Source organism: Dermacentor silvarum, chromosome 5 (assembly GCF_013339745.2).
Source record: "Dermacentor silvarum isolate Dsil-2018 chromosome 5, BIME_Dsil_1.4, whole genome shotgun sequence".
In the NCBI taxonomy this organism is placed as follows: domain Eukaryota; kingdom Metazoa; phylum Arthropoda; class Arachnida; order Ixodida; family Ixodidae; genus Dermacentor; species Dermacentor silvarum.
The window spans coordinates 170,013,547-170,039,550 of NC_051158.1; the positions used below are offsets into that span (position 1 = coordinate 170,013,547).

The 26,004-nt window shown below is 48.5% G+C and overlaps 1 protein-coding gene across 6 annotated transcripts in view; it reads left to right on the forward strand.

The window, feature by feature from the left end:
* The first annotated feature begins 2,801 nt into the window (after nt 1–2,801).
* Nucleotides 2,802–26,004, forward strand: part of LOC119454559 (zinc finger protein 271-like) — a 34,294-nt gene continuing 11,091 nt past the window's right edge. Inside the window, exons 1-4 of one of the 6 annotated variants that reach the window (XM_049667062.1) lie at nt 2,802–3,366; nt 4,171–4,297; nt 5,536–5,660; nt 10,888–11,097. In XM_049667062.1, the coding sequence (XP_049523019.1) occupies nt 10,902–11,097 (196 nt within the window). In that variant the 5' untranslated portion in view covers nt 2,802–3,366; nt 4,171–4,297; nt 5,536–5,660; nt 10,888–10,901. Of the gene's footprint in view, nt 3,367–4,170; nt 4,298–4,350; nt 4,476–5,535; nt 5,661–8,529; nt 11,098–26,004 lie in introns of those variants that run through there. The other 5 variants (XM_049667061.1, XM_049667063.1, XM_049667060.1 and 2 more) reach the window with 5 other exon arrangements.

Genomic DNA, 26,004 nt, shown 5'->3' on the forward strand with positions numbered 1-26,004 from the left:
CTTCTGTGCCTCCACACACCCAAGGAGTCAATGTAGGCACACTGAGGGTTCACACCTGGGTACTTTTGCTTTGCGGGACCACCCCTGCACATCTTTATCTTGTCAATAGTCTCTACCATGCGCTCGAAGTCTTCGATGGTTGTCAGTTTTTCTTCAAAGTCAATAATGTTACTCAAATTGCAGTTTAGAATAAATGCCTCGAAAGTTTTCCCATAAAGGCCTTCCGTGACGTAGATGCACTTCGTAACAGAAGGAACTGTGTCTTCACTAACAATTGCCATTGGGCTGTATACAATACGTGGTCCATGAAACGTGTCCGCCTGCAATGTTAGAGACACGAAAAATCAGGTGATGCTTTTTCAATGGCCAGGAAGGACACGTATAAATAAACCGAAATATGTCTCTCCATAGCATCTGCATCGGATCTGTGGTAAAAACGTTTTCAGCAGTTGCTCCCAATAAACTTATCAACAAAAAATATTAGCAACCTTATTAGAAAAAAAATTTCGTCTCCTACTTGATTCGCGTTAGAGTGGCTGCCCTCGTAGCAGGTAATTTTGTTTCCTTCATAGCAAGTCCGCGAATTGCAGGCAAAATTAGCTGTTACTAAAAACGAAAAAGAAAAAAACTTTTGCCTAGCGACATCAATTGAGAGCAGTATTTTCTTTGTGAATTGTGTTCCAAAATACTAATCTCATTTGCTGGCTTATCATGAAACTGCAAATTTATACTGTATTATAACATCGTACCTAGGAAGTTTCTTTTATTATAAGCAAGTCGTAATATTTCCCGTACATGCAGCGGTGGCTACGTGGCTATAGCCTTCGGTACTACGCTCAAAGCGGCGGGGGTCGATTCCGAACCGGATCACATAAGAGAGGGAGGAAGGGGCGGGGGGGGGGGGGGGGGGAGGATCCTATAGCCGGCGTGTTGCTTTGGGAGCAGCACCCAACTATTTGTATTTGAAATTTTCGTACCTTGTGGTGACCCCATGAAGGCGGAAGCTTGACTTTTTTCTGGATGGAGCAAGAGATCCTGCGAAAACGAATTTCCATCTGCGCTCAGGGAGTGTGTGTTGCCGTTTTGATCAGTGGACCTGCTTTCGCCGCTTTTTACGGCAGATTCTTCCTTGGAAGGCACACTCAAACTATTGTCTTTGCTTAACAGATCCTTGCCAGGCTGCCAACTGAAGGAATCTTCTCGGAGGAAGGCTTAGAATTTTCATCACGGCATGTCTCTGGATAACCAAAGGCGCCCACACTGTGCGTAGTTGTAGCCACATTGACTTCCTCCTGTCCATCCGCAGCAGCGTCTTCTGGTTCCTCTTGGCATTCAGCATTATTAACATGCGCCAGGCTCCCCTCAAAAATCGTTGGAACGGCTCCCTTTCGAAGTCCAGGCTTTTTCTTTACATCTAATAGGACAATACCTTGGTGTTCACTGATGTACCTATCAGAAATAAGGTGCTTCTCAAAGTGTCGCGCACATATCTTGCCCTTCGCTTTAAGCGGGCGCTTACTTTCAGGAATTTTTTGTCGCCACTGGTGCAGTAGCTGCGGATCAGATGGTGCCGCGAAGAGACAGAACTTCTCCCGTCCTTTGCCGTAGCAGATTTACAGCCGGGAACAAAACACTTCATCGTTTCCTGTCCTGCTGTCCCGTCTCTTCAAGCACAAGCAACAAGATAGCTTGTAACGTCAGGCATGAATACATTTACTACAGACATGGTAAACAAAGTGAGGAGCACGAAAGTTTCGCACCTTCGCTTCCGCGCAGACGTACAGGAGTGAAAGACAAGTACTTCTGTTGTGTCTTTTTGTACAGCATCATTTATCGTCTGTTTCCCCTAGACATCTAAAAATGTTTCGCATACGTGCATAAAAGTGCTACCATGTGTTTATTTGCGCTGTTATTATTTGTGCGCATATATTTTTTGTGTTTGATTGCTGTCAAATTGAGACGGCCGATGGTCCACGTTTGTAGCAGACGACACGCTCAGCGGGTGCCGCGCTTAAAGTCCCTAAAAAAAGGGACTTTAGCCGCGCTGTCCGTTCTGCGCCGCCGTCGCCGCCGGTCTCCTCCTCTCAGTGCATGCGCACATGGAAGCAAGCTGTTGGGTGTTTTCCACGCGCCTCGACAGATGGCGCTACGAGATGTAATAATTTGCGTTGCACGTTTTGTCCCGAGCGAATGCGTTGCGCGGCGGCGGAGTCGGCGCTCCTGTCTTATCTTACTCCGTGATCGGGGTCCAAACATTACCAAGTGAAACGTTACACCCGGCGTCATCTTTACGCGACTCTGTGCAGCTATGGCCTACTGAGGTGTTGTAATGCCCCCAGAAAGCATGCCACAATCAGTTAAACACAGTTGAAACAAGACGAACATACTCTGCGCTCTGCAACTGCCGCTACGGCGGTTCGCGTTTCTCGCCTCTAGCAAGATGGCGGCGACTGGCTTCATTTTTGGAGCGCCACCTCCTTGATTTGGAGTAGAGTGTACTAGTTTGGAGACCCACCTACAAAACATGACGGCTAGGAGGTATTTTTCGATTAGTGAAAAACGCATTTCAGACTAAAACATGGTAGAGCTTGTTACTTAAGAAATTTTTCAAAGTAAAGAACGTTTGGTGCCGGGAAGTCTTTATGCTTCTTAAAAAAAAAAAAAAAAAGATGGGTAGGACATTGGGAAAATAAAAACAAGGACCTGGTGGGGAGCCCACCGCCCCGCTTCGAAGGGGACGCTCATAGCATCCATCCACTGCATCAATAGTCACAGTCGCGGTAGAAAAAAAAAAAAAAAAATTGTCGTCTGTTTTGCTACCGTTCCTGTTAATTTTGAGGCTTTCCGGCGTTCCAAGCAGCGCGGATTTCGCATGCTGTGGTGCTGTCGTTCGCCTCATTGTTTTTTCTGCTTGTTTAGAAGCTTTGCGTTGCGGACATTGCAGTGGGCCAGGGCTTGTTGACATTTGTTGCCCAGCTGCTGTTGCTACCGCAGCAACAAGCTAAGCTGAGTGTTTCTTCTACGAGCTTCGTGCTGTTACCCGTGCTTTTGCTGATACTTGTAGGAACAACCGCCCTGTTCGTGCGGTATAAGTGACCTCGAAATTCCAGTGAGCGCGATACGATTGCCGCAGTCTCGCAGAGATCGCGGGATTGTCCATTCGTGCCTTCGATGAGCACCGCTGCAGTTCCTACGCACTGCCCTTTGTTTTTAAACAACAGGCAGCCACAGTTGTGCTGGCATGTCTAGCGGAGATGTAAAAGAGGTGGCAGCTCCCACGCGCCACCACATCCATGTACTCAACTGTTAGTGCCCGCATATGCTAGCTGTGTCCACCATTACGGATGACTCTCTACCCATGCGGAGGTACGGAATGGTTGTACTATTGCGCCCAGCAGTGGTAACACACGTGGTTGTATTTCATTCCCCTTCCTCACAGCTTGTGAGCACCTTCCGTTTGGGGCACTGAGATAGCGGCAGCGTATTTCCTTTACTTTAAGCTTCTTAGCGGCTCTTATGTGTCAAGCTATATGTACATAGTGAGCAAGTAGGTAAACAACCCCACTTGACTGCTGCTGTCGCTTACGGGAACTTCCAAAGGTTAACGTGAGCGCACGAATCAGTCTATATGTATACATGTCCGCTGCTTTCGTTCATGAATAATGTAGCCGCCGTGGTTGTTTTGTGGGCTGCTAATCACGAGGTCACGAGATCAAATCCCGGTCACGGCGGCCGCATTTCTTTACTTAGATTTAGGTGCGCGTTAAAGAACCCCAGGTAGTCCAAATTATTCCAGCGTCCCCCACTACGCATGCTTCATAATCAGATCGTGGTTTTTGTATGTAAAACCCTACTAATATTTTCCCCATAAATAATGTGACTGTGCATCTGTAATCGACATTCTAAAACAGAAAGAAGGCAGACGACAGAGGCACTGTGGGCCTTAATTCGTGTGTCTGCGCCGTTTTTAGGTTATAAATTACGAACTGCCTAGACCAATTCTGTACACTCGTGCTGTTCACAAATATATTTTTTTTTTTTTGCCCTGACGCATAAGGAGCATGTTTCTAGTTGTGGCAGCAACTTAAGTGCCCTAGACCGATTACCCTGGCTGTGTGTACAGCCAACTGTCTAATTTGTTTCACTCTGCTGCTGCTGCTGTCTTTACAGGTTCTACTGATTTCTTCGGCCTGCACCTTATAATGTTGGGCCCACCAGGATCTAGCCTGTCTCTGCCTTGTTGACAACAATTAGCCCCAAGTACTAATTGCTGCTCATTTGCGTAGTCCAGAATCTGGTATGTATGTCCATTTGCTAAGGGTGTGCTCTTGATTCAATCAATAAATTAATCAATCAATCAATCAGTTATTTATTTAGCACCGTTTCAAGGTGCTAGGAGCGTGGCGGAAGACGCCAGTGGAAGCGCTGCCTGCTGGCTTCTCATATTTGAGCTGCTCCCATAAAGGCGTATTTGGGTAAGTGGGGTTTGAGTGATGTGTGGCACCTTATCATTATCGTGCTAGACAGGTGGCAGGTCTTGCTCACTGATTCAAGCTGTGGATGCTTGATGCTTGCCATTTAAATGTTGCAAGTTACCACAATGATGTCAAACTTCCATTTGAAATTGTGTGGGCTGAAACACTTGTAATATTGTATTGCGCTTGATGCATAGTACAATCACAAAAAACACACTAGAAGATGAAACGAAAAATTTTGTTTACAGCTCTCCTGAGACAATAAATCGTAGCAGAAGAACTGTGTTGAGAGCTACCAACAACCGATCTCGGCTCTGTCCTATATTTCTATGGGGCCACTGTTGTTCACCAGCATCTGTTGCATGAGAGCCCCTACTAATGCGTTAGCACTCTTAAGGTATTTCACACACTTTGCATTGTCACTGGGTAGTCCATGGTGCAATGGGTGGCGCTTTGCGCTGTTGTGCGGAGGGAACGGTTCGAAACCAACCACCAACTTGGGTCACCGAGTACGTGGCAGTGTTAACACGTGTGCCGCTCTTCAAAGAACCTCTTTCACGGCGACGTGTCACTGTAGATGCGGGACTGAGTGGGTACCGCTGTTCAGTGAACTTCTTTTCTCATGCCAACTTGGGTCACTGGGAGTGTGCCACTCTACAATGACAAAAAAAATATCCCTTAAATTTCTCCGATGCTGAGTGGAATCAAACCTGCGTCAGAAGCGTCCTCAAGAACGACAACCCAACCCTTTAGCGGGCTGCGCCACAAATGCACGGGGTATGTGCCACTTTTCATTGAATTCCTTTAACGCCAACGCTTTTATGAGCGGCGCCGTAATTGCAGTGGGTGTGCACCTCTCTTCTCGCCAACTTGGGTCACTGAATATGTTCCACTGGGTGTGCGGCAAACGAGGGAACAATTCTCAGCATTCGCAGGCACTGGTGCGCCACGCTTCTCGTCCCGGAGGCCACGTGCGGACTTCTTGGCAGTGGCACAGCATATCCAGAAAGAGCGAGAGAGGAGCCTGGTTGCCGCATCACACGTTTCTCTGTGTTTGCAGGCATTTCAGAGGCCACGCGCAGGCTTCATGGCAGCGGCACTAGGTGGTGCCGAGTGTTCTTGGGGAAACTTGAGAGATTCTTAAGAGTTCTTGGAAGTTTACAAACGCAGCAAGAAAGTAATCAGGTGGGAAAGTATGTACGATAATGGAAATGGAATAGCCTTGCTATTTGAGGCTTCAGCTGGCTGCCTGAGAACAAGAACATACCGAAGCAAATATCTGCCACAGAATGAGGCATGTGTGTGCTGCGAAACGAAAGCCCGGAAACGACTTGGCACATCACAATGGAATGCCAAGATCACGGTGGTAGAATAGGAGAGGTGGCCAAACGGTGCCGCTCCGCCAATGCACCGCTCATGACGCGATGGCTCTCGAGTTGCCGGCGCTTTATGTGAGGTGGCAGCAGGGGTAGTCTGGGCTCATTTCTCTGGTCCGCCGTGCTTGAAAGTACGTAGCCAGCGCGCGTCGCGAGCATTCAAACTGTATTTATACGTTTCCAACTTTTTAGAAAGAGCTTTGCGTCATAGTGCCGTACACCATGGAGGTCATCAATACCACTGAATAGTTACCGTCGCTTAAAACAGACTTTCGTGCAGATTTACGGCTGCAGTGTGACTTGAATTCAGACGTGTCGTTCCTTCCTTGTTTATTTGATTCCTTTATTTCTTTATTTTGCTGGATGCAGACTGGTTCTGAGAACTGTACGGTGACTCATGCGTCATTGCCTAATGAATTACGCTTGAAACAAATATCTTTTTTATATGTTCATGATCGAGTACATTTGTGTCTTCTTCCTCATTACAATATTAATAAACACTCTTTTATTAACATGTATGACTATGCAGAAACAGTATTTAATGTCTTTCCAATGCTACTGTTGGCGTGTGAACCAATATATATGTATATTATTAATAAAAAAACGTTGGGCCGAGAAAACGTTAGTTTCCAAGCACGTCACTGAAATATAAAATCATGGGAGGACCGGCTGATATAAAAATGAAAGTTCATTGACACAGCCACCGTGATATTTCTCGTAGAAGCTTCAGCGTGCGGTGTCTGTCTGCAGTGTGCATCCCAAGTGAAGTCCACTGCGCCGCGTCTACAACGGTCACCGCGGCTTCACTTACTGCGTGTTTCACGCCGTTTCTGTTCGTTGTTGTTCAGAGTGGTCGCGAACACGAAGGCGCGGCGGCGCCGATCTGTCTAGATAGAACGGCATCTACTCCCGTCGTTTGCGGTCACCAGCATTTCGTAGGCGCGTGCACGTTCGCACTCGCCATCTGAAACTACTGATGCAAGTGCCTGAACAGCGCCTGAAGGGAGCTGAACAATAATTGAACAATTGGTGACTGCGCAACAGTGAAATTTAGTTACAGCCAGGCGATCATAAATCAACTACGCCCATAAGCCCAATGCTACCCACAGTGATGTGAAAACCAAATATTTTTGTCCGCTGTGCGCTCGCCAGTAAGAATTTTGATGCTTACAGAAAAGTACACACGTGTCCCTTGCTATCACAGCTCTATGTCAGTCTTGTCGAGATTAACTGCGCCGATTAGAAACTTTTAAGCTCAATAGAGCCTGATACCCTCATTTTTGTGAGCAAGGCCGGCAGACAGCCTCTACAAGCTATTAAAAATGTCAACAATGTTTTAAAGCCGCAAAATTTGTGACAATAACCCACCTTTTACAGCACAGCGAAAGCTAGCGAAGCGCGTCTTTCAGCCCATAAAACCCCTGTCTCCCCCTGGCGACCGCTGTAGAAACACGAAAGGTTCGGTGACGCGCTTGCGGTGTTTGTTTGGCCACCTCTCCTATTCTACCACCGTGGCCAAGATGTTCGGCCAGCGAGACTCGTAGGCAGTGTCCACCTTCCAGAAGTGTTGGGATTCAAAGAAGGTGAAAGAATTATCTGGTACGAGATAAGTAAGGGACGATTAGAGTATTAGTGGAAAAAAGCAGGGAAGAGACTGATAGAACTGGAGTCATTGCAAGTGTAGATAATGGTACAATATAGTGAGAGAGGTTTTCAATACAAAAGTTAAGATCGAGGTCAGATAGCGATAGATGTACAGTGCTCCCACTCCGGTGCCAAATTCGCCAAATTGTGTCGAACGAGATATCCTGTGCCACCTTGTTTAAAAAAACACGATTTTGAGCTGAAGTGTGCGAAAATTAGTATTGCCGCAGTTGTCTGCAGACGTGCATAGCGCGCATAATTAAAGCGGCTTAATGAATCGAACTTCCCATTATATATACGGCACTTACCGATAATTGGGTACCGACAGGGACCGCGTAAAAATCCGAATAATCGGCAGTTCGAAATATCCTAGTTCGGTAGAAAAAAAGTGACTATTTCACGAGTGTCTAAAAAAGTGTGCCATATTCTCGGATGATCACTTTCAGGGATACGTTTACTTTTGCATGATTGTGCATTACTAGCTTCAGACACATCGGCATCTACGAGTGATGGCATTCTTGGCACTTTGCCAGGAACGTTGTTCTCCATTGATGTTTCTAGTACCCCCAAAAGAGATTGTCCAAAAATAAAGCCAATGTTTGTCAACCCATGGCAGCATGCACATACACTTGCCTACGATCTGGTCATTCCGTATCTTTACCCTTGTCATGCTGTCGCTACAGATAGATGAAAGTACAATCGATTGATGCTTGAAGTGCAAGAAACATGGACACGCGAAGGAAGACCAGACAGGATGAGTGCGGAAAGTACAATCAGTGCATGCACTATATCTTCAACCCCTGGCAACATAACATTTTGTAGCGATGCCTTTTCCAATGCCACTCTTTCTTGCGCTTTGTCAGTGGTAAGAGCGACGCTCCGCCTGCGTTATCAATGGTATTAGCCGGCCGAGATCGATGGATGATAAGAGTGGCATATAGGCTCGAGTGGAATGCATTGCTACAACTACACGGCCCAGAAGTCGACCGTCCTATCATAGCCAAATCACGGTATTTTTTTTCCCTTGTTTAGCAACAGTAATTGTCCTCATTGGCACAGACATCGAAGGTGTAGTCTGCGCCGCTTAACCCTTTCAGATGCCAATTAGTTGTGTTGATTGAAATATTACTTTCACCGCATTTCTTATGTCTTCAGAATCATGAAAAGCTTACAGCTGCAGAATAGATTAAGAGTTTTCCGTTCTTTAGTGAGTTTTGTCAACTTTACAGAATGGTGGACTCCATGCGATAACTCGCTGCAGGAGTATAAGATATGCGAACATTAACTATGTCAAGTCTACGAGGCTTGAAAGGCACCTATCCAGTCACTTGAAAACTATGACTGGCGCAACACATTGTGAAAGCAATGAAAGAAGTGAACCTGCCACTTAGAATGGTATACTCAGGCCAAGCAAAATACCCAGCCATCTACCTTCATACTCGTTTTACTAAAACAATTTGCCTGTGTAATTCAAACTTGCAGCACTATTTCAATCAGAAGCATTTCAAGATGTATGGGATATGTTTTAAATATCCTTACTTTAACCGATGCTTTTTCTGTTCATGCACCATCTTGGTGTACCCAATTTTCTACATAGCGTCTGAAAGGGTTAAACAACTTGAAGTCGCTGGGACCGTGTCGCTATTTAACATCTGAAAGAACAAATGCTAGACGCGCGGAGCCAAGACTGTGGGACTCGGGATTGGCTCTCCAGGGTTCGCTTGTCCTACGTTTCAGTTTCCAGGAGGTGTCGGCAACGTACCCGACGGCCGAAGCCAAAACTCAGCGATAAAATTAGCATACAGTTATGCACCCATAGGCCGAATTATTGAATGGCATGCCTTAATGTGTCCAAAATTTCGGTTGTACTTGTGTAATGTCGGTGGCCAAATAATTGGTTGGTTCCAGTTGTAAATTAGCCAGTTTCTGAGCAGAGGCTTCAGCATTACGAGGAAAAGCAGACCATTTAAAACTGCCTGGAGTCATCTAAAGCAGTGGTTGAGTGTTACCAGGTGCTCATCAAAGCTGGCCTGGCTCAGATGACATTAACTTGATGACATTAACTCTGGCCAAGTGTTACTGACTGAGTGTTCTAGCCTTGCTGTAAACATGTTAAGCTGGCAGCTGTTAATAAAAACTCGTATGATGTAAAAGGCATCGTCTGAGCAGCTTCATTTAATTTGAAATAAACTGATTACAGCACGCTGTAGGAACAGGTTAATTAGCTTCATTTAAATGAAAGGGGTACTCAAGTTTTCTTTTATTTAGAGGCAGAGAAACATTGTTTTAGACCAAGCAAATACTTTCGGGAATAACGCTTGTCAATTTTAAGTATTCGAAATATCCTAACGCGTGTCCAGTAGTTGGCATATATTTGAACCTAAGTGCTCTGAAATCTGTATTTGGGTGCTCCAAATGCTCCAAAATTGACATTTTCTGCTCCCAAAATTGCTCCAAATCTCAGTTCGTCAGTGGCACGACTGGATGTAGTAAAACTTGATTGAATTAAGCAGCCTAGGTGACTATTTGTATCTGCCCCATTTCAGAGGGGATGCCAGTAAACATCTTCATTATCAAAACATGAAAGATAAGTCCTACTGCAGTACACACCTCACATAACTCGTTTTGATGGTGGCAGTACGTTGTGTTGTCGTATTGATACAATGTTAAACACATTGCCGTCATAGTGACACTCATCATGAGATGGGTTCTACTGAATGTTTCGACCATGAGCTATCCAGTGGCCTTATTTGACGGGAAAGAGGTTAGATGTGAACATACATATGTACGTACATACCACAGACTGGATGGAGTTTGTGGTATAAAAGTAAAATTTGGCAGGCAATGTAGTGTGTAAGGCAGGTAACCAGTGGTCCATTGCGGTGAATGAAAATGTACCAATGCAAGGGACAATATTTGTTGTGTTTTTTTGTGTGATGAATATTACGAAGACTGCAGATGTCTGGTGGCAGAGAATAAGGTGGTGTGATGATGTAGAAAATTTGCAAGCATAGGATGGTATCGGCTGGCGCAAGACAGGGCAATTGGAGGTTGCTGAGAGAGGCCTTCGTTCTGTGATGGACATTAAAAAGGCTGCTTAGATGACAATGACCTTGGTATCTTGCAATTAGTTTGCATTAGTCAGACTACACCAATAGGGTATGAAGTGAACTCATGCCTGTTGTTCTGCAGTCGTAAACCATGTGCAGACAAAGGTTGCTCTGCTTTCAAATATTTGTTGTGGATTGTCCCTTGTAGCTTTTTAGTGCTACTGGACCCGACATGATTATATTGAGTTCCATGGCTACACTGTATTCTGCCCCTACATCATTTTTGTTGTTGTATTTGCCGCTTGTTCTTAATGTTGCAATCGCTCCAATTATTTTCTGCAGGCCTCACAAATGCAATGAGCCTTGGCGAATGCATCACTGTTGCCATAGTGGCATGCCAGGCCCCTTCCAAGGTCGTCAGTCAGGTCAAGGTTGGCACGCAGTGCTGCGTGCCTCTAGCCGACAAGTCTATCGGGTGCTCCTTCAAAGCACTGAGCGTGTCGAGGAGCGTGCAGACTACAGAAGCTGTGAATGAGTCAAGCTCGGCCTCAGGTAGGCAGTTACCGGCACTTCTCTTACTTCAGCTTGCTTGTGTGAGTTTATGGTAAAGGGCCAAGTCTGCCTAGTACGACCTGCGCAAGTGTATATTGACACGTATACATGTTTATCTTTCACCGGTGGCCGCTTTCCACCGGCTAACAAATGTTAAACGTTATCGCTCGGCGCAGGACGCGCCTGTATCGGAAGTTTCTAGAACGTTATCGATGCTTCTTTCCATTGCCTGTTTTCACCGACGCTTCTGTTATCTGATTGCATGACTGACGCGAATTGTCTAGAACTTTCTGGAAGACACGCGGGCATCAGGGATTAATCTAGAACCTTCGATGACTCAGGTATAAAAGCCGACGCGTTTCGCCGCTGATCAGATTTCGACGACCGCCGACTGTGTTCGCCGCTTTCGTTGTGCTTTGAGTGTAGCTTGCTTTGTGGGCACAGGTTCGCCCAATAAAGAATCAGTTTCGTCATACACAGTTTGACGACTGTTTTCTTTAGCGTCACTACTACGTGACATCTGGTGGAGGTGCTTTTGTGTCCATGCAGCGGACGCCCCCGAAAAGCCGTGATCCAAGCCCGAACCCCGAAGAGAGTACCAACGTTGTCCCGGAGCATCGAGCTAGCCTCAGGCTACAAAACCAACCCCCGGAGTACGGACTTCTTCCCGAGAAGACGAAGAGGACAAAAGTCACGACCTCGGCAGCAGCTACCATGACAGCCCCTGCGCCAACATCTGCAATCGTGATGCAACAACCCAGGGAGCCGCCGACATTCCGCAGTTCGCCATGTGAAGACCCCGAAAGCTGGCTGGAGGCATACGACCGGGTCGCTACGTTCAACAAGTGGGACTGCGACGAGAAGCTGCGCCATGTTTACTTCTCGCTTGAAGACGGCGCCAGAACCTGGTTCGAGAATAGGGAGCGTGCACTAACAACCTGGGACCTCTTCCGAGCCGCATTCCTGGACACCTTCACTAGCGTCGTCCGAAAAGAAAGAGCTGCAGCCTTGCTGGAAAACCGTGTACAGCTTCCGAATGAGAACATCGGTATGTACACTGAAGAAATGACTCGATTATTCCGGCACGCCAACCCCGCTATGCCAGAAGACAAGAAAGTTCGCATGCTCATGCGGGGAGTTAAGCAGGAGCTATTCGCCGGACTAGTGCGGAATCCACCAACGACAATCCAAGACTTCCTCTCGGAGGCTACGACGATCGAAAAAGCACTGGACATGCGCAACCGGCAATACAATCGCCGTTCGACGCCACAGTACGCCGAAGTCCAAGGGCTCTCCCACGACCTACGAGACACCATCAGGGCGATAGTACGCGAAGAGCTGCAGAAGTTGCTACCATCGTCGCAGCCTCAAGTTGCTTCCATCGCCGATATCGTGCGGGAGAAAATCCAGCAATCGCTAGGACTTCCCGAATCACCGCAACCCCTGCCGGAAGCGATGACCTACGCCGCCGTCGTCCGTCGTCAAGGCCCCCCTCCGCGCTCGCGCCAGGGCCCCGTAACGCCGCAGTTCCGTCGTCCACCGCCGCCGCCGCCGCCAGCACGCCCACCCGTCGCCCAGCGCAGCTACCAGAGGAAGACGGACATTTTGCGCACTCCCGACCACCGCCCGCTCTGCTATCACTGCGGGGAAGCCGGCCATGTCTACCGCCGATGCCCATACCGCGAGATGGGCCTACGAGGGTTCGCCGTCAACGCGCCACGTCCACAGCTTGGCGAGCGACCACGTGACATCGCCGACTACCTTGCCGGAGCCCAGTGGCAACCACGACGACCCTCACGCTCGCCGTCACCAGGACGTTACCTGTCACCGCAGCGTCGACCATACACTGGCCCAGCCCGGGGCCGGTCCGTGAGCCCCTATCCGGGAAACTAAAGGCAGCAACCGATGGAGGTGCGGTTGCTGTACGACGCAATTTCGAAGATCCTCCGCCGCCGACGAAGAAGTTTCGCGAATCTTCACGACGAGATATCAGCACGCCGCCTGGAAAGAGCCTTCACGACAACACTTCGCCGCCGAAAGAAGACCTGCCGACGCGACGTAGCAGCAGCGGAGCAAGCCGACGCAGCCGTGATCAGACGCCACGACTTAACTGCAACGCCAGACGACGGTCTACGGACTTAGACGTGCTAATCGATGGTCATAACGTCACCGCTCTCGTCGACACTGGAGCCGACTATTCCGTCGTCAGTGGCCCGTTTGCCGCCAAGTTGAAGAAGGTGAAAACAGCCTGGCAAGGACCCGATATCCGGACAGCGGGAGTCCACCTAAAATGCCGACTGGAATCTGCACAGCGCGAGTCACGGTAAACAACCGCACTTACCCGGCGAGCTTCGTAATCCTGCAGCACTGCTCCAGGGATGTCATCCTAGGCATGGACTTTCTAAATCAACACGGTGCAGTCATCGACTTAAGGTCCAAGTCGATAACGCTTTCAACGCACAACGCGATACCACCGGATACAAGCATCAGTTACCATGCCTTGAATGTGCTTGAAGAACAAGTCACCGTTCCGCCTCGCTCAAGCGTAATGATTTCCGTCGGTACCGAAGTGTCTGCAGACATGGAGGGCGTCATCGAGGGCGATCATCACTTACTGCTCGACCGTGAAATTTGCGTCGCTAGAGGCATAGGTGAACTACGCGAAGGGAAAGCAAGAGTGATGCTCACGAACTTCAGCCACGAATATAAGCACATTAACAAAGGCACCACGGTCGCCTACATCGACGAAATAGTACAAGCCAGCAGTGCTTTTGCCTTCAAGGATTCCAGTGCACCTTCAACGACGACTGTACTACCTGAACCAACTTTCGACGTCAATCAGAACCTTCCCAATCATAAGAAACAACAGCTAAAAGCTCTGCTCCTGCAATACAAGGACTGCTTCTCGTCGTCGTCAAAAGTTCGACAAACCCCTGTCGCCAAGCACCGCATCATAACCGACGAAAATATTCGTCCACTCCGCCAGAGCCCGTACCGAGTTTCGGCGCGCGAACGCGAGGCCATAAGGCAACAAGTCGACGAAATGCTACGCGACGACATCATCCAGCCGTCCAAGAGTCCGTGGGCGTCCCCCGTGGTGTTAGTGAAGAAGAAGGATGGAACCCTACGTTTCTGCGTCGATTATCGTCGCCTCAACAAGATCACGAAGAAGGACGTATACCCCCTCCCACGGATTGACGACGCCTTGGATCGACTCTACAACGCAAAGTATTTTTCGTCGATGGACCTCAAAACCGGCTACTGGCAAATCGAAGTCGACGAGAGAGACCGGGAGAAGACTGCCTTTATAACACCAGACGGACTGTTCGAGTTCAAGGTCATGCCGTTTGGTCTTTGCTCGGCACCTGCGACTTTCCAACGCGTCATGGATACAGTACTGGCAGGCTTGAAGTGGCAGACTTGCCTCGTGTATTTGGACGACGTCGTTGTGTTTTCCTCAAGCTTCGAAGAACACCTGCGGCGCCTTGAAACAGTTCTTCAAGCAATCAAAACCTCCGGACTCACGTTAAAGCCCGAAAAGTGCCGCTTCGCATATGATGAGCTCTTGTTTTTGGGCCACGTCATCAACAAGTCTGGAGTGCGCCCCGACCCTCAGAAAACTGCGGCCATCTCCAACTTTCCTCCGCCCGCTGACAAGAAGGCAGTGCGTAGATTTCTTGGACTGTGCGCCTATTACAGGCGCTTCGTCAAGAATTTTTCACGAATCGCTGAGCCACTGACGTATCTCACGAAGGCCGACGTCGAGTTCAAGTGGGAGACGCCGCAAGTCGAAGCATTCGAAGAACTGAAGCGACGCCTGCAATCGCCGCCAATACTTGCGCATTTCGACGAAAACGCCGATACCGAAGTCCACACCGACGCAAGCAGCGTAGGACTCGGCGCCGTGCTTGTGCAGAGGACTGACGGACTAGAAAGGGTTGTAAGTTACGCTAGCCGGTCGCTATCGAAGGCGGAAGCAAATTATTCCACAACAGAAAAGGAGTGCCTCGCCATCATCTGGGCTACATCAAAGTTTCGTCCCTACCTCTATGGCAGGCCCTTTAAAGTTGTGAGCGACCACCACGCCTTGTGTTGGCTAGCTAACTTGAAGGATCCTTCAGGTCGCCTCGCACGATGGAGCCTGAGACTTCAAGCATTCGACATCACCTTCGTTTACAAGTCCGGGCGAAAGCACTCTGACGCCGATTGTTTGTCTCGCGCCGCCGTCGAACCGCCGCCACAAGACGACCAGGATGAGAACACTTTCTTGGGACCCATCAGTGCCGACGAATTCGCCGAACAACAGCGAGCCGACCCGGAACTAAGGAGCCTTGTAGACTACCTGGAAGGCAAGACCGTCATTGTGCCGAAGGTGTTCAGGCGAGGATTGGCATCGTTTTTCTTGCAAAACGACATTCTCCTAAAGAAGAACTTCTCGCCTCTCCGAGCTAACTACCTCCTCGTGGTACCCTCAGCATTGCGTCCAGAGGTTCTGCAAGCTCTGCATGACGACCCAACGGCTGGACATCTCGGTTTTTCCCGCACTCTCGCAAGGATACAAGAAAAATACTACTGGCCTCGCCTCTCTGCCGACGTCGCCCATTACGTAAGGACATGCCGAGACTGTCAGCGACGCAAAACACCGCCGACAAGGCCAGCCGGACTTCTACAGCCAATAGAGCCACCTCGCCGACCGTTCCAGCAGATCGGGATGGACTTACTGGAGCCTTTTCCGACGTCGACGTCCGGGAATAAATGGATCGTCGTCGCTACGGACTACCTCACCCGCTACGCCGAAACAAAAGCCTTGCCCAAAGGCAGTGCCGCCGAGGTAGCCCGTTTCTTCGTTGAGAACATCCTCCTGCATCACGGTGCCCCAGAAGTCCTCATCACCGACAGAGGCACAGCCTTTACGGCAGAACTAACTCAAGCCATTCTGCGGTACAGCCAGACAAGCCATCGCCGCACCACCGCCTACCACCCGCAGACGAATGGCCTTACCGAGCGCCTAAATAAGACCATCGCCGACATGCTGGCAATGTACGTCGACGTCGAACACAAGACGTGGGATGCCATCCTTCCGTACGTGACCTTCGCATACAACACGGCCGTGCAAGAAACGACGCACATGACGCCGTTCAACCTGGTCTACGGAAGGAACCCGGCAACGACGCTTGACGCTATGCTACCAGACGTCGCTGACGAAGAAAATCTCGACGTCGCCACTTATTTGCAGCGTGCCGAAGAAGGTCGACAGCTCGCCCGCCTGCGCATCAAGAACCAGCAGAGGACCGACAGCCGACACTACAATCTACGACGACGCTACGTCGAGTACCAGCCCGGCGACCGTGTTTGGGTCTGGACTCCGATTCGCCGACGAGGACTTAGCGAGAAACTGTTGCGTCGCTATTTCGGACCCTACAAGATTATCCGACGTATTGGCGCACTGGACTATGAGGTCGTGCCAGACGGCATTTCGCAATCACAGCGTCGCCGGGCACGACCTGAAGTCATCCATGTGGTGCGTCTTAAACCTTTCTACGCCCGCTGACGAACTTAGGTACTTTGTTACGTTATTTTTTTTTATTACGCGTGGTTTTCTTTATATACGCTTTCACATTTGTTTGTAGCATCGGGACGATGCTTTTTAAGGGGAGGGTATTGACACGTATACATGTTTATCTTTCACCGGTGGCCGCTTTCCACCGGCTAACAAATGTTAAACGTTATCGCTCGGCGCAGGACGCGCCTGTATCGGAAGTTTCTAGAACGTTATCGATGCTTCTTTCCATTGCCTGTTTTCACCGACGCTTCTGTTATCTGATTGCATGACTGACGCGAATTGTCTAGAACTTTCTGGAAGACACGCGGGCATCAGGGATTAATCTAGAACCTTCAATGACTCAGGTATAAAAGCCGACGCGTTTCGCCGCTGATCAGATTTTCGACGACCGCCGACTGTGTTCGCCGCTTTCGTTGTGCTTTGAGTGTAGCTTGCTTTTGTGGGCACAGGTTCGCCCAATAAAGAATCAGTTTCGTCATACACAGTTTGACGACTGTTTTCTTAAGCGTCACTACTACGTGACAATATGACTTTCTACTGCTGAGGGAGAAGTCAGCAGGTGTGCGATTCTTGTCTGCATTCTGATTTAGGCAAAATGCAAGATCCATGGATCCCACGCGCTGTGCAAATCGATTTAAGTGAATCTTTCATTGCTGCTTGTGATAATGCTGATCCTGCTTAGCGATCATTTGCGAGTAGAGACCACATGAGGCAGTTGGATACATTTTCAGTGGGAACCTCCTCGCTCAACGTAAACTTTTAATCATACACATGACATGCATGATAGAGGAACGACAAAACAACCATGATGGTATGAAGATAACGATGACACTATGACCATGATGCATTCTCTGGGCTGTAGGACATATGCAACGACCATGATGGGATGAAGATGACTGTATGACGATGCAGCGGCAATGATGGAATGGCAATGTTTACATGAAGATAATGGCATGACAACAAGGGTGTCACAATGGAAAATGAAGACGATGGAGCAAACATACCGATGACTATTTAAAAAATGAGAATGACACGACGAAGGAATGACAAAGATGATATCAAGATGATGGCATGAGGACCACGGGGTGACAACGCTGGAGGGACAATCATGGTATGAAGACGGCTTGTGGTCATGGCAAGAAGTACGGAAAATTGGACAGCAAAGGTTTCTTGCATCCGAAATTTCAGACGTTCTTTCACATTTATTCTCTGGGGTACCGGGCGGTGCCACGAAGGTGTCCAGAAAATCGGTCGTTGACTGTATGTTTCTTCATGTACAGTCGAACCTCAATATAAGATCATGGATGTAATAACTTATTGTACGTAACAAAATAAATATAAAAGTTGGTTGGTTATTCTTTATTTCAGAGGACAATTTACTGCTATTACTAAACCGGAATTGATCTGTCATGGTATTGGTTATAGCGAAGCATATTTTTGTTTGCAGATGCCTCAAAATAAATATACTGGTAGTAAAACATTAAATAAAATCATGAGTTTTCAGGTGCCTGGTTTTTCTTAACTTCACAATTCCTGCGACACCACCACCTACCCCAAGCACCAATCTTGCATCGAAAGGCAAAGCATTGAAAGCAATAGAAGAGTATTAGACGGACTCGCCTGCGGAAAGAGCCCGCAAGACTGCACTAAGCGCCATGCCTCTCAATTCGTTGGATGCTTGACTTTGGTTGTATACGAAATCCCCATCCTGTGGGAAGGTTTACATCAGTCAAACGGGCCGTTGTATAAATGAATGGCTAAGGGAGCACCAGCTTTCATTAAAGACCAGAAAAAGGTCCATTTTGCCCTTGCACTGCAGCGCATGCCCTTTGACTACACATGATAAACCGTACTAGCTTTTGCTGGCAAATGCTGAACCTTTTAAAGCTTCTGTCGTGCACAACATGGGGCAGGGATCGAAAGTGTTTGCTTAACTTGTATAACAGTCTTGTCCGCTCACGCCTTGATTACGGAGCAATTAAGCAATGCCAAGTGTATTAAAAATCCTAGACCCCATCCACCATCTGGGTATCTACCTCGCGACCGGTGCTTTCTGGACAAGTCCAATCCAGAGCCACAACATAGAATCGAATCAGTGGTCGCTTCATTTGCAGCGGTCATACAGCAGTTTTACATATTTTCTGAAAGTACAAGCGAACATTGAACATCCTTTTTATTCAACAATAAATGATGCGACTGCTGCCACACTCTTCCATAACCGACCTGCAGCGAGAAAGCCGTTCTCTTTGTGTGTAAGAAACCTCAGTGAGGAAAGGAGTATTCCAGTTCTTGAACATTTTCCTATGGCTCCAGTGAAACTGCTACTGCCATGGCAGTGGCAACTCGTAGATTGCGATACATCGTTTGTAGAGGTCACTGAACACGCGCCAGAAGCACACATTCAAATGCATTTCTTAGAACTCCAGTCAAAGTACTCGTGTACAGAGTTTTACACAGACGCTTCCAAGTCACATGCCGGGGTGTCTTATGCAGCCGTCGGCCTCGGAATCCGGTGTACTCCACCCGGAAATGAGTATCTTTACGGCTGAGGCTCATGCACTATTGTTGGCTGTTAATCATATAAGGAAATCAAAACTTCAATAAGCAATTGTATTTACAGACTCCCTAAGCATCGTGAAAGCCCTGATGTCACTCTGCAAACACAAAAATCCTGTACTCACTGAGCTCTATTCCACTCTATGCAGAGCATATATATCAAACCAGCATGTCATTATATGCTGGGTGCCTGGCCATAGAGGCATCAAGGGCACTGTGCTAGCGGACCAGTTGGATCAACTACATCACAAGCTATTAATCCTGCCGCTGCTATTCCCTCCACAGATCTGAAGCCTTTTTTGCGAAGGAAACTGCGAGGCCACTGGCAGCGCCTGTGGGACGCTGAAACAAATAATAAGCTTCATTTGATAAAGCCACAGATAGGTTTCTGGCCCTCCACAACGAAAACACGGCGAACTGATATTCTGTCGGCTCAGAATAGGACATACATATGGCACCCACAGTTTTCTGCTAACTGGTGATGAACCACCAACCTTTGTTAGATGTGGTGAGAGGCCGACCGTCCTTCACGTTCTCCTGGAGTGCCGGGAAGCCGAAACAGAGAGAAGGCAACATTTCCCTGTAGCATACCGCTATTGTGTTCCTCTCCATCCTGCTATGTTTCTTGATGAAGAGCCGCTTTTTAGCACTAAAGCTGTCCTAGGCTTCTTGAACGATGTGTTTCTGCATATTACTAGTGCAATAATTTCGTAGCGCATCCTCTCTCTAGAGGATGCTGCTGTGATAGTAGTTCAGTATAGCACATGCCTCCAGGCCCTTGCATTTAAAGGGCTCTGTTAAGGCAGTAGTGCTTGTTGAAAACTTTTGCCTCTGACATATTTTAATGTACTATAATTCTTTCACAATGCATCTCTCGTGTCCATAGCACACTTCATTAGTCATTGCCATAATCTTATTACCCATAGATTTTACACACTTTACAGTGACTATCTTTAGGCCCCTTTACAGCCATGCCACATCTGTTTTATTCACGCCTTATAATTCACTATTCATACCACTGACAAGCCATTATCATCGCCTTGGCGCTCTTTGGCCACATCTGGCCCTTGCGCCAACAAACTACAACAATCATCATCATCGATGACCAGAACCACTTTCTTTCACAATGCTGGCATGTTGAAGAGCACCAGCCATGCTTCGTCCTCCATCTTGCTACGGTTATTTGAAACTTTCGAAACTTCAGATTGCGCAGCCTCTAAATAGGCGCACGGAAACACGGCGTGCATCAAGACACCAGCCATCTCGGCCTGCTAGCTATAGTTGACATAGGTAGCTATAGCTGAGAGTTCCCTCGAAGATAATAATACGCTAGGTGAAGAAGGGCTTCTGACTTGCCACCGAGCATTCCCACAAGCTACTGCCCTCATCGACACTCTCGCCATTTGCCCCGTCTAGCCTTCACCAGTGCCTCCTCTCGCTGCCTTCACAAGCAAAATTTCTTCCCTGTGTTTTCCCATACCGGAGCTGGAGGATCGCATTCACGTCACAGTCCCCGCCTTTTTTTTTTTTCTCAGGTTTTTGCTGTACGGCACGCACTTTCAGTGACGGTCTCGCGCGCAAACCCACGAGCAGTTGTGTTCGTTTTGTTTTGCTCTGTGCACGATCTTGGGAGCTGTGCACAAGAACACCTGCATTGTTGTCTGGCTGCTTCTGCGAAATGGATCCCTCAGTGCGTGAATGTTTGGAGAGGCTGGTCTGGCTCATTGATCCATACTGTGACACCACGTCGTTAAACCAATGGAACCACCTTCAGATACAATGCCGCTAACTAGCGGTATGATAAGTCAGTGTCCACATAAACACTGAGGTAGGCGCGAGTGGATGAACACTATGGTCGTGCGCTGAAACACGGTAGAAAATGACATAGTTTGACAATGAACTGTTACAGTTCTCTACGTGCGTGACTGCAAGACGTGGGAACGAGCAGACGAAACGGAAGTACATCTCTCGTGCTATGGTACGAAATAAAGGAATGTTACACGGATATTCGGCTTGTATGTTTTATCATTGCGATAGCACTTATATGGACACTCCAGGTTCTCCATTATACTCTGAGCCACTGCATCTTGAAAGCCATCTGCGACGGGGACAAAGTCCACCACATGCTGTGCTTTCATAGCTTAGTTTGCGTTGATACAAGAGACAGCACGAAGGTGAATTTCGCTCGCTACTGCTGCCGCGCTTCCTCACTCCAGCGTTTTGACAGCGAGTTTCCACGGTCATCGAGTGATATGTGTTTATGTTTGCTTGTGCATGTGTGACACCATGCTTGTTAATTTAGTTAGTATGCCTATGTTTGCCTATGTTAAACAAGATTAAAGCAGGAGCCGACATTTCGACAAGTGGACTTGCCTTTTTCAAGGTGACATATGCTCTTCTTGGCACAGTATACATAGGTAAGGCTCTTCTAAAGGGGAGAGAAGGTAAGGCGGGTGGGTGAGGCAACGACCGAGGGTGTGTTAGCGGCGAGGGTGTAGAATTGAATGGAAGAATGTGCTACTAAATAAGGAAAGGAAAGTGTGGTAGCGCCGTGTGTCAGCCGGTTGACGTGTCACTGCAGGTTTCTCCCTTCGTGAAAATGGCCTGCTCTGGTGGTCACTGAACTTTCCGTCTCTTAAAAAGAGAATAAAGGTAGTGGCAGAAATGGTGCTTGTGGGAAAAAATGAATAAATTGTCAAGGTGTTTATTGACAGGGTATGCAAGGATTGAGAGGTCGAACTTTGTGCGGCAGTCAGAACCCTGCAAGCAGTTACGACTGGCCCCGTGCGTAAAGCGCTGTTGATGCGCCTGACTGACCAGCACTTCTTCATATTTCATACGCCCGAGAGGCACCTGGCTGACCAGCACTTCTTCATTACATTTGTCCCGCAGAGAAAAAGACGTCATCCTGGCGACCTGAGCATATGGTAACATACAGTGATCGTAGAAGGGCTTGAGCTGATCTACGGGAACAGTTTCACGACTGCGATGGCGCTGATCAGAAGACGACACAGGCTCTATGACATTATTCACAGGGGAAGTTTGTGCAGTTACACGATAAGGTTCATGATATCTTGGGAGCAGCTTAGAAGAAAGGCCGCGAGCTAAAGGTGGAACCCACAGCCAAACCAATGAATCGCAAGGGAAGCTTGAGGGGAGGGACAGAGCCACCATGACGAAGCTTCTGTTCTGTCTGATCTGCGGTGGTAAGACAACGGGTGAGTTGTCTGCATGCTGTGCAGCTTGAGATACAGGAACACATTCCGATGAATTAGGCTGGTAGGGTAGAATGGTATCGATGGTGCAGGAAGGTTCGCGGCCGTACAGTAAGAAAAACAGAAAAACCAGTGGTAGCTTGAGTGGCAGTATTATAGGTGAACGTGACAAACGGAAGCACAGCGTCCCAGTTCGAATGGTCGAACGCAACGTACATGGCGAGCATGTCACCGAGAGTACGGTGGAAATGCTCCGTCAACCCGTTCGTCTGCTGATGGTATGCGCTAGTGGTCCTGTGGATAATGTGACACTGCTTCAGAAGCGACGTCATGACCTCAGATAGACAAGCGCAGCCTCGATCACTAAGAAGTTCCCGAGGGGCTCCGTGACGAAGAACAAAATACCGCAGTTTGAAGGATGCAACATCTTGGGCAGTTGCAAATGGAAGTGCAGCTGTTTCTGCATAGCATCCGAGATGATCCACTGCAACGATACTCCAGCGGTTGCCAGCACCGGTACAAGGAAGCGGACCGTAAAGGTTGATTCCGACTTGATCAAAAGGACGGGATGGACAAGAAAGTGGCTGAAAAGGTGCGGCAGTGGAGGTAGGGACTGACTTTCGGTGCTGGCAGTCGAGGCAGCAGCGGACGTATTTGCGAACGAACTTGTTCATGCCAGGCCAGTAATACTGGATCCTAAGGCAGGTGTCGGTCTTTAACACACCACCGTGTGCACATTGGGGACCAGTGTGAAACAATGCACATAAATTAGCCCGAAGATGATGCAGTATTTCTAAGAGCCATTGCTGACCCTCGGGAGATAGTTGCGACGGCAGAGGAGTTGGTCGCGAATAACAAAGTAATGTTCCTCCCTCCGTAGAGCCCTTGATGCCGTAAGAGTGGCAGGATCAGCAAGAAACGCCAACAAGAAATCCACGGGTCTTTGCTCTGGTCAGAGCGCATGTCATCGATGGCAAGTGCTGAGAGAACAAAGTTTAGTGGGCAAAGACTGTGTACGTCAGGTGAAATTGGGAAGGGAAAGAGCATCGGCACTGGTGTGCTTGCGTCCAGAGCGGTACGCGACCCGGATGTCGTACTCTTGCAAACAGAGCACCCTGCGTGCGAGGCGGCGAGAGAGATTTTTCAATTAGGAGAGCCAGCACAGCGCATGCTGGTCCGTTACTACATCAAATTGGTGGCCGTATAAATAAGGTCGAAATTTCCAAGCCCAGAGTGTCGCTATGCACTCCTTTTCTGTAATAGAGTAGTTTAGCTTCGACTTTGTCAGCGTGCGGCTAGCATAAGCAACAACATATTCCTCAAGACCACGCTTGCGTTGGGCAAGGAGCACTCCAAGGCCGACTCCACTAGCATCTGTATGGACTTCAGTTGGGGCAGCGTGGTCAAAATGTCGCAGAATAGGAGGAGAGATGAGCAGATGGTGAAGGGTCGTGAACGCGTCATCGCATGCTTTCGACCAGGCGGATAAGGCATTGTCTCCAGCCAGCAGTTGAGTCAAAGGGGCAATGATCATAGCGAAGTTCTTCACAAAGCGGCGAAAATAGGAGCAGACGCCGACGAAACTACGTAGTGTCTTCAGGTTGGTGGGTTTGGGGAACTCCGCAACTGCACGGAGTTTTACAGGATCCGGAAGCGCGCCTTCTTTGGATACGATGTTGCCTAAGATGGTAAGCTTACGAGCAGTAAAGAAGCATTTTTATGTTAAGCTGCAGGCCAGCCATAGTCAGAGAGCTTAATACCTCTCTTAGTCATTGGAGGTGAGTCGGAAAATAAGGTGAGAAGACGACATCATCTAGGTAGCACAAACATGTGTGCCACTTGAGACCGCACAAGATACTGTGCATCATATGCTCAAAAATAGTAGGTGCATTACAGAGGCCGAATGGCATGACATAAATTCGTATAATCCATCTGGTGTGATAAAGGCCGTCTTGGAGCGGTCATTGTCTGCCATGAAGACTTGCCAATATCCAGACCGCAAATCCAAAGAGGAAAAGAACTCGGCACCTTGCAAACAGTCAAAAGCATTGTCTATGCACGGTAGAGATATACATAATTGCGCATAATTTTGTTAAGACATCTGTAATCAACGCAGAAGCGAATAGAACCATCTTTCTTTTTAAGAGGACGATTGGTGATGTCCACGGGCTATGGACGGCTGAATCATGCCACGCCGATGCATATCGCTCACTAGTTATTCGTCAATGACATGGCATTCAGAAGCTGAGACACTGTAAGAAACGCTGCCGGAGTGGGGCGTGCGAACCACTGTCGATGCTGTGCAATACTGTGGTGTGCGGCCGAGAGAATGTTGATGACAGTCAAAGGAGGTAATTTGCGTAGCAGGCTGAAAAGTGTGCGCGTTGTGTTGTTGTCAGATCACAGGAGATCGCGGATGGAAGCATTCCAACAGTGGTCGAGTCGCACTGTCGAGCGCGGTGAGGACGTCCAATGCGCGTTGTCGAGAGCATCAAAGAGCATTGAAGAATCCACAGTTTGAACATAACCAGGCACTCTCCGCAATGCAAAGTAATCGGCAGGAAAGACACATTGTACACACACATCACACCATGGCCAGCACTGAGGGTTATGAGGGAAAGGACAACGAAAGAGAATGGTGATGGGCGAATAAGTCACATGGCGTGAATAGCATGGGTGCATCACTTGCTGATGCGCAAGATACGGAGACGATGGCGGCTGACTGAGGAGGGATATCAGTACTTCGGCACAGGAGATTGTAGCTGTTGAGCGGCAGTTACCTCTGGCGTCAGTCGGAGGTAATCATAAGTAGGTGGCAGACGGCGTCGATAAAAGTGGGCAATGTGTCCTGGAATACCACAATGGTAGCAAATTTGGCGGTTGTCCGCTGTGTGCCAAGGATTTGGCTGGCGTGGTAGCTGTGGTGCAGGCAGCGAGAAGGGAAATCGGGGGCGTCGCAGCAAACAGCTTCGAGAGGTGGACGTGGAGCGAAGGGCAGCTTTGCACCGACGTCAGAGCGTACATCAAGGGTGCCGCGGCGATAGGCGGTTGAATAACAGCTGGCAGGCACTCAGCGACTTGTTCCTTGATGACAGTCTGTAAACCCGGTGTCAATGGGGAGTATGGTTACGCGTTCGTAAAGGGCACCATGGAAAGCTGCCGAGCAACTCTCTCACGAACTCCTTTATCTGGTGCATTAGAGCAGGGTTCTCAGGTACGTTCATCCCAGGGAACCCTGCTAAGCTCCATAAAGTGCCAAGGAACCCCCCCCCCCCCCCCCCGATTTAACCGAATTATCGAGGGTATCAAGAAAACAAACAAATGCTGCACTACGTCAACACACTTTTATTTACTGAATGAATCGTCAAATCTTGTTTCTATTAGCACAAGACCAGTGCGGAAGCTGAAATTCTCTTCAGCTCATGACTGATTAGCGCTAGCAGCGCGAAGGCCTCGCGACATCCTTCGCGGCGCGCGTTTTCATCTGAGACGCACTTTGCACCAACGGGCGCACATCCCGATTATTTTTTCCGCCACTCAGCTGCTCGCCAACAAATTGTTCGTCCCATCGCG